This window comes from Metopolophium dirhodum, chromosome 6 (assembly GCF_019925205.1).
Source record: "Metopolophium dirhodum isolate CAU chromosome 6, ASM1992520v1, whole genome shotgun sequence".
NCBI lineage: Eukaryota > Metazoa > Arthropoda > Insecta > Hemiptera > Aphididae > Metopolophium > Metopolophium dirhodum.
The window spans coordinates 12,228,785-12,238,168 of record NC_083565.1 but is presented as its reverse complement, the minus strand read 5'-3'; the positions used below and the strand labels follow the sequence as shown (position 1 = coordinate 12,238,168).

The 9,384-nt window shown below is 32.2% G+C and overlaps 1 protein-coding gene across 6 annotated transcripts; it reads left to right on the top strand.

The window, feature by feature from the left end:
- Window positions 1–1,177: 1,177 nt before the first annotated feature.
- Window positions 1,178–9,163, top strand: LOC132946182 (far upstream element-binding protein 3). 6 transcript variants are annotated; one of them, XM_061016046.1, is made up of 16 exons: window positions 1,178–1,630; window positions 3,589–3,691; window positions 3,791–3,973; window positions 4,059–4,182; window positions 4,252–4,372; window positions 4,439–4,612; window positions 4,678–4,731; window positions 5,313–5,399; window positions 6,148–6,354; window positions 6,444–6,594; window positions 6,660–6,817; window positions 6,880–7,060; window positions 7,376–7,512; window positions 8,153–8,404; window positions 8,621–8,912; window positions 9,082–9,163. In XM_061016046.1, exons 1-15 carry the CDS (start codon window positions 1,547–1,549, stop codon window positions 8,909–8,911), a joined length of 2,307 nt encoding a protein of 768 aa, XP_060872029.1. In that variant the 5' UTR covers window positions 1,178–1,546; the 3' UTR covers window position 8,912; window positions 9,082–9,163. The 6 variants fall into 6 exon arrangements, with proteins under 6 accessions (XP_060872029.1, XP_060872030.1, XP_060872027.1 ...); XM_061016047.1 differs by having other exon boundaries at window positions 4,053–4,182; window positions 8,162–8,404; XM_061016044.1 differs by having other exon boundaries at window positions 4,053–4,182; window positions 9,042–9,163.
- Window positions 9,164–9,384: the final 221 nt, after the last annotated feature.

Below are 9,384 nucleotides of genomic sequence, written 5' to 3'. Positions count from 1 at the left end.
TTTTGTCAATATATTATATTATTTAGGTATATCTTCTAAGTATATAAATGTGAAATGAAAATCTTTGTACAGGGTAACTCTGAAACTACTTATCAGATCTTCATGATTTTTTTTTTAAACGAAAGAGTATATCTCGGAAAAAGTTTCTATAAAAGAAAAATTTAGGAAAATCCACCGGAAAAGGAGAAAATTTGGATGTAAAAAATACAACAGTGACGTCATCTGTCCAGAAAAAAATTAACTAAATAATAAAAAATGTAGTTTATTGTTGCAGATTAAAATAATAATAGAGTATTATATTATATTGGTTTCTATTGGTTAATTGGGCATGTTTGTTGATTTGTATTATTATTTTCTGTCAATATATATATATATATAATTGAATGTTTGTGTGTAGATTAGATCTCTGGGAAGAAGATAGGCTAATTTAAAAATGGTGAAGTTTGGTTTTTTTTAATAATCTGATTTTAGTATGGTTAGGTTAGGATTTTGTATCAGTTGATTATGCTAATCCACCATAGGTAGAATATGACAAACTTGGTATAACTTTTATACTTTAGAGTTAAATCATGCACTTACGTGCAAAAGCATGGTGTCCGCGATCTACCGCAGGTAGATTGCCTACCTGATAATAAACTGCTGCGAATCAGAATTTCTATTCTGGACAACGGAAAAGTTAAGATTAATTTTGAACACCATACACGGAACATTAAATAATGAATTGAACAAAGTTTGAGTCATATGGAGTTAGTACATTTACCGGCGACGAAGTGCACGGGTTCAGCTAGTTATATATAAATTAATGAACGTTTTTTTTGTTTTAGTGTTGCCTACTTACCTGTGCCGTGTAGGCTGCAACTATAAGAAATAAGAATGTTTCTCTGTGATAATATAGATTTTTCTCATTTCAGACCAAGACTGGTGCGCGCGTCGCCGCCGCGGTCAAGAAACCAAACGCTGCTGTTGATTGTTCCATGACCGAACGCGCGTTCGTTTATCGAACGTCCTTGTCTGACGGTGGTAATCACGTTTTGCTTGATTTTCTCTCCCGGCGCTCCCTTCCACCCCCCGCCAACCGTAAACATCCAACGCGGACAGAGCGCAACGCGCGCCGCTGTCGGTGCGACAGAGACGACTACTACACGTATTGTATTGTCGTTTCTCCTGCGCCTGCCCGCCACCCGCCCACCCATTTCATCGCCGACGGACGCCGTTCGCTATTCGTATACACAAGTACACAACATTGAACATACGTACGACCACCGAACAGGCTATAGTCTATAACCACACGGCGGTTTGTTATTTGCGCGGTCCGAGCGTGTCTCGTTAGTTTAGGTGTACAACAAATATTCATCATCTTCGTGCGTAATAAACAAACACTTGTTTTCTATCTCTCTCCCTCGCCCGACGCTCGACTCGCCGTCCGCGCATTGCGTACGTTGCTCGCACCACCGACCTACCCCGGACACGCGCGCTCCAACGGCCCAAGCACTACTTCAGCGGGAAGCATCCATTTCGTCAGCGATAATATTCTTCATGTTTCACAATGAGTGATTATTCAGCGGTGAATCCGCCAACGGAAAAGAATCAGAGTCAAGCGTTCGCGGCGGCTTTACAACGCGCTAAAGAGGTACGTTGTGCACGCCGGAGACGGCCTTGCCCGCCCGCGTAAAAACCGCGCCGGCTGGCCCGAGACGGTCTCCGTCGCGGTCGCATCCACACCCGGTGATCCTCGCTGCGGCGGCAATCGCCGGTAACCGCGTCGTCACTAGCGTGCCGGCGATTGTTGCACGGTTATTGTTGTTGTTATTATTAATATTACCTAATACCTATTAACCCATGTCTGCGTGCCACCAAACGTTGGTCCGCACCTGTGCTCACATCGTACGTGGTTGAATTCCACTCGTTGACACAACGCGTGTTTGTCGGGCGCGCGTTGTGGTTTCCGACCATTTTTATCGGAACACTACCCAACCTACCCGCACACCTACCCTTCCGACAGTTTACTGGTCTGTTTATAAAAAATAGAAAAAGAATTTTTTTTTTACTAAACAATTTACCGATTTCCGATGCCCTGACTCCCAAAGCTTTTAGTCTCGCGTACGACGCTTCAATCACAGTTGACCATGACGACGACAGCAGATGCCCAAACCATTGTTTTCCATTCTTTACTTTTGAACGTCGATTAATTCCAGTTTTCTATAATTTTTTTTCAATTTTTTTTTTCTAAACATCCAGCAAAGTGTTATTATAATGTCGTCGGCGCCTTCAGATCAAGAAAATGTTGAAAACGTAACATTTGATTGGATTATCTTATACTATGCATTAGGATTCTGTTATTTTAATATTATAAATGTCTGGGCTTAGTCAATAATCATCTATAGTTGTACCTATTCTTTTTAATAATGTTTAATTGATTAATTTGTTATAAACCATGCATTTTCTGTATATGATAAATGCAATTTTTAGCTATCAATACCATTGTTGATTCAACATTATCAATTAAATAATTAAAAGACTTCATTTTTATCTCGTTTTATGTATATTCAATGAGGTCACAAGCTCATAGTAAAATTCAATTTTGATAAATATTATTCATGCTCAAACATACCTAGCCTAACTTAAGTATATTATTAAAAATTAGTTAATTCAAAATAAGCAATCATTTTAGTTATGCTATAAATGATATACCTATTTACTCATACTCGCTAGGTACCAATATAATTTAAGGAAATGAATATATTAATTTTAAAACTTCAAAAGACTTCCCTATTCATTATGCCTATTCTATATTTTTATTTTAAAATACTAAACTATAATTAATGAACTAGTAAAATTAATAATAATGTATTGCAAAGCATGCTCCTATTATAAATATTGGTATATTATTAAATTATGTTTATTTATTATGCATTGTCCACATTTTAAATTGTAATTGCTATCAACGGGTGGCTACTTCAAACAAACAATTCATGTTCATAAATATTCTTAATCAAATTTGATTTTTGTTCCTACAAACAAATTCTAAATATCTTAAATATCTAAAAAAAATCTAACGTTTGAAGAATTTTCTACCTACTTTTGAGATTTTATGGTTTCAATTAGCATGAATTCATTAAATATAAATAGGTGTATAGGTTACTTAGGAACTTATTTTTAATAAATATAATATAAACTTTGTTTCAATACTTTTTTTTTCTAAGAATAAAATTGAGGCATTATGGTTAGATATGCTGGATGGATGTTATAAAACTCTACAATTGTATGTTTTTCCAAATTCATTAGGTATACCTACCTGTTCCATGACATTGTCTTTTACTTTATCCCTCCATTGATTCCTGAGTCTGCTTCTAGATCTTTTTCCAGCTCTGTGTTACTTTTATTATTTGTGTTTTATCTTCACATTACCTAACCCCACCGTTTAATTTTTTGGCTTTTTACAAAATTTGTAGTCGCAGCTCTTTATTATATCTTATGTTTCATTCAAGTAATAAGCATTCATTTTAGAAGTTATCATTCCCAAGCTTATACATTTGGTATAATATTTTGATAATTATAAAAAAAAATTGCTTGTGTTTATATATTTAGATAGCAGCTAAAATCCAACCATCTTCCAAAGCTAGTTCAACAACAGGATCTATATCACCAGAAACACATAAAAGACCTTCAGAAGATTACGGTAACTCTTCAGGTATTTTATTTATATAAATAAACAATATACTAATATTAAATTGATTGTATACCGGGAAAACAAATAATTGTTGAATTGTATATTTATTTCTATATTTAGAGCCTGATAGAAAAAGGTTAGCAACATCTCCGGTGGCTTTAGCCGCCGCGCAAGCAGCAGCCGTGGCCGCCAGAGTGGCAGCAGCAGCAGCAGCCGGTATCCAAGGCATCGGTGGGCCTGGATCACAATTTGGAAACGTTATTAACGAAGAGATAAAAGTACCTGATAAAATGGTTGGACTCAGTAAGTATAAAATATTCATGTTTTTCAGTTATAATTAGTAGCAAATTTGATGTACTATGTGCGTTAACCCTTTGCAAAGTTATAGGCCGCGGTGGAGGACAAATTAGTCGACTGCAGGCTGAAACTGGGTGTAAAATTCAAATGGCGCCAGATAGCCCTGGCTTATTAGAGCGATCCTGTACACTTACAGGAAACGCTCAAAGCATAACGTATGTGTTCAATTATAATTATTTATTTTCTTTCTTAAAACTTACAGATATTCATAAATTCAAATCTAGGTTAGCTAAAGAGCTCATACAAAACATTGTACAGAATAAAGTATCTGTTGAAGGAACAGGTGGTGCAAAAATTGAAGGACTTAATATATCTTCCCCACCTTCCCAACCAGCTTTTACTCAAGTAGAGACAATTGAATAATACTTCAAATAAACCTTACTTCATTAAATATGTATTCGCTTAATATAGGCCCAAATAATGATACCTGGAGCCAAGGTAGGACTTATAATTGGAAAGGGAGGCGAAACTATTAAAATGTTACAAGAAAGTTCAGGTGCAAAGATGATAGTTATACAAGATGGTCCTAATAGTCAAGAAAATGAAAAACCTTTAAGGATATCTGGTGAAACAGCCAAAGTTGAGGTAAATTAAATTTGTAGCACATTATTTTAAAAAACAATTCTTTTATTTTATCAATTTATTTTTAGCATGCTAAGAAGTTGGTGTATGACATGCTAGGAGGCGGTGATAAAGATGGATCGGTAAATATATTTTTTCATTAATATATAATTATCATAAAGTTGATTACTTGTTCTTAAAATGGTTTACAAATCAAATAATATAAATCTAAAATAAGTTTTTGAAATATTAAACAAATATATAATGCTCTTTATTTGAAAACTATTTTATTCTCATTATTTGAACAATAATATCAACTAGAAACCTTACAAGTTATTATAATTTATATTTTGGGTTTATGTTAAGTTTTAAATGGGACGTTTAGAATATAAACATCATACAATTATATTTTAAATAGTAACTACTAAATATAATTTATGGTCTATTGTTATATTGATTTTGTTTTATTAATTTCTAATTAAGTAAGGTTTAGTCAAAATATGTCTTGTTAAACAATACTTACTACGGTAAGATTAACAATGAAAATGTTTTTAGAAGATAAAACAAAACATTAGTTTATTTTGATTATATTATGGAATCCTATATATTATATTGGTTTTTTTTTAATATCATAATTTTTCTTTGTTTTAAAAAAGTAAACAACTTCATAATCATATATATATATATATATATATATTCATAACAATTTTTTTTATAATTCTAGTCCAATTTTGATCAGAACGGGTCGAATTGGAATGGTTCAAATAGTGGTGATTACAGTATGCATTCTGGTTATGGTGGCAAAGTTGAGGTAATTATTATATAATGTAGTTTATTCTAATTTAATCTATTTATATCTAATAGCAGATTTTATTAGTTGCCTTAATTTTATGCTGTTTGAAATTAGTTCAATCTGGTACTAAATATACTTATAATATTTATGTACTAGTTTTTATTAAATATTCATTTAAATTAAATTACAATTGGCTTATGAGGCATGTATTAAAAGGACAATTCAATGGCGAAGCTTATTTGTTTGTTATTGTTATGTATAATAATTCTGTTAATGGACCAAATTTTTTTAAATAGGCAGTATTTTCTTGAAATGTGTAGTAATAGATTTGAGTAGTTGCATTTAAATGATATTCTGTTAACTAGTATTTTAGTTAATTTTATTTTTTTGTGGAATAGGAAATGCACTAGTTACATACATTAAAAAGTACATAATACATCACTTGTTTCTTATTAAAGTTATATAAATAATAAACATTTCAATAAATTATGCTGTTTGGGGTTTAAGTGTCTATTAAAATATATAACAACTGATAGTTTACAACACCAGACTACTATAAAATATGCTAATTTTAATGCAGTAGGTTAGATTATATAGGTTGATTATACCTCTTTAAGAGGACGACACAACTGCATGTGTTATCTCCGTTTTACAAACGCGTAACATTGTGGCGTCCTCTTAATCCGATATTACAGACAATACACAACTACACTAAGATTTTTATGTATTCATTTATTTAGTATTTACATGTTATCATAATCTTTAGGTTGGTGTACCAAAACAAGTAGTAGGATTAGTTATTGGAAAAGGTGGCGATATGATTAAAAAAATCCAAGCTGATACCGGTGCCAAAGTCCAGTTTATAAACCTCAATGAAGATACACCTGATGATAGAAGATGTTTGATCACTGGTAATCCAGATCAGGTGGCTGAAGCTAAACAAAGAATAGAATCATTAGTCGATAGTGCTTTGGTAAGAAAATTACATAATATGCATCTAGTAAATATAATTTTTTTAAATGTCCAATATGAGTTACAAATTAAATAATTTAAATTTTTTAGAACCGCAGTGGAAATCGACAGAGTGGTGGTGGTGGCGGCGGTGGTAATTTTAATAGAAACCAAAGTTGGGGTAATAGTGGACAAACACAACCATTAAATGAAACAACATTTACCGTGCCATCAGCTAAATGTGGAGTTATTATTGGAAAAGGTATATTTACGATTTGATTCTCGTGCAAATTGTTTTCTTAAATGTATTGTTATTTTTGATTTTAGGTGGTGAAACAATTAAACAAATTAATATGCAAACCGGTGCACATTGTGAAATTGATAGACGGCACAATAATACAGGTTCTGAAAAAACATTTGTTATACGTGGGACAACAGAGCAAATCGAAAATGCTAAACGCATGATAAATGAAAAATTAGGTTTTGTATGTATATTATTTAATATATTTTTTATTAAATATTTTTGTTTATATTCATATTTTATTAGCAGGATCCTAATGGTGGTTCTCAGAACTATAGTAATATGAACCAGCAGCAGCAGCAGCCACAACCACCATATGGTTCTCAAATGGGTTGGGGTGGACAAGATGGGCAAATGAATGCATATGGTCAAGGTTGGAATCCAAGCATGCAACAACAGCAACAACCACAACAACCAACTGATCAGAGTAAACATATTTCATAAATCACAAATAATAAACTCAATAACTAAGTTACTTGAATTTAAAAAAAAATACAAGTATGCGAAGTTATTAGGTTTTGAAAAAGTTATAATAGGTGTGGCAACTGTTGCTATATTGCTATGACAATTGATAGTTTTATAACAATATCATCAATATAGTTAGGCTGTTAGGGTAATGACTGGATTACTCAAAACTGCATTGCCAAAAAAACACAGCCTATATTCTACTTTAAAATAATATTTATGTATAGAAATGTGAATATTTTTAATTGTAACAAATATTTAATTTATGTTATTGCAGATAATACAAATCCTATGTCTAATGCTAATGGTGCCCAAGGGGGCTCAGACTTTAGTGCCCAATGGATACAGTACTATAGGTCTATGGGAATGCACAGAGAAGCTGAATTCATTGAACAGCAAGCCAAACAAATGAAGGTATGTACACATTATTTATTGACCTTTAGGTTATTTGTTTTATAATGATTGTTTTTTATACATACATTTTTATTTGTTTATAATATATGATGCTAAAATATTTTGTACAAAATCATAAGTTTCTGTCTTAATATTTGTCAAGTGGAATAAATAAATTATAATTTTAAGCCTAGAATCACTTAATGCATTGCTATAGTAAACTAAAATGCAAGATTTGCTTAAAATCAGACATAATTTATTTAAACTTCTTAAAATAATAATAAACCACTTCTGTGCAAAGATATGTGTAACAAGTAGGTTCTGTATCTATTCAGTATTTTTTTGTTATTCCAGATATTATCATCTGCTATTCCCATTTTTTATATGGTAGGTAAATCACAATCTTATTCTTCAAACTTGAGATTCAGAAAATCTTTAATTTCACTAATGAAGGGGAACTAATATTTGAATTATTATTTCTTGTGGTGGTTATTCAGTGTCCAAATATGTTACTAATAAATTGTTATAGTATGTTACTGACAAAGTATTGAATTTTTACAATCTACTAAATATCTATAGGCATCTTATAGAACTATTAACTGTCATAATTTAGCCTGTTAGATTTTTTTTTATTGGATGAGCCAAGACCTAATTTTTTCAGTTTAATCAGATGAATGGAACTAGTGCTGTACCAAATCCTGCTAGCGTCCAACCTCAACCTCATGCAATTCCTCCAAATGGAACTGCTGGTGTTATGCCAGTCGCTGCAATTTCTGCTAATGGCAGTGGAAGTGGTGCTGGAGGAAGTGCTGGTGCAGGGACTCCCGATTACAGTGCCCAGTGGATAGAGTATTATAGATCAATTGGAAAAAATAAAGAAGCTGATATGGTTGAACAACAAGTTAAAGCAAGAGTAAGTAGACTTAAAATACGTAATACTAGGGTTTGGGACATATGTGTTTTACTGTAATAGTTATTTATTATTCTTGATCAAATGTAAATTTGTTATGTAAAATAACAAAGTTTGATTAAGCATACTTTGTCATACTTAGGGGAAAAAATGTTTGCATATTGTGCATTTTTTATTTTTCTCTATTAAAATAAAACTTAATAATAATATTTATTATAGCAAATGGGTCTACCAACCCAAACTAATGGTCAACCAAGTGGATCAGAACAATCGCCTCAACAGCAGCAGCAACAACCTAATGCCTCAAGCCCTCAATCAGGACAACCCCAAACATTAAATGATGTATCAATGTATGGTGCACAGTATGGTATGGCTTATGGAGCAGGTGGTTATTATGGAGCACAGAATCCTGGTGCTGCACCTACTGGATATGGTGCTTATCCTGCTGCAGGAAATGCCTACGCAGGTTATCAACAAGTTCCACAACAAGATCCACCACAACAACAATGAGGTAAGGGAATAATAAAAGCGAAAAATATATGCTTCATGTTTTTTAAGATAATAATTGCATTTTTTTAATTTAAAAAAGCGAACATCGTTTTTTATATACATGAATATTTTGCTTAACATGCCATTTCAGGACTTACGTCAAAAATATACTATTAACTGTGTTATTGCAGAACGTCCAGATACCAGGGATATCCTCGCTATGGTCAGGTCCATTCATATTAAATCAATAAACAAATAGTTTTGTCTTCTCTACGCATTTTTTTTTTCTATTAGTATATTTAATTATGTTTAATTATGTACTATACTTAATTGTAAAGACATTTTGTAGCGCAAAAAAAAAAAAATATGAAAAAAAAACCATATTGTTTATTTTATAGTTTTGGCGATTGGTATATATATTTAGGTAAAATCGCCATAATATACCTGAAGCTATGGTTATAGTGGTATAATCGTGTTACTTTTGATTACAACGG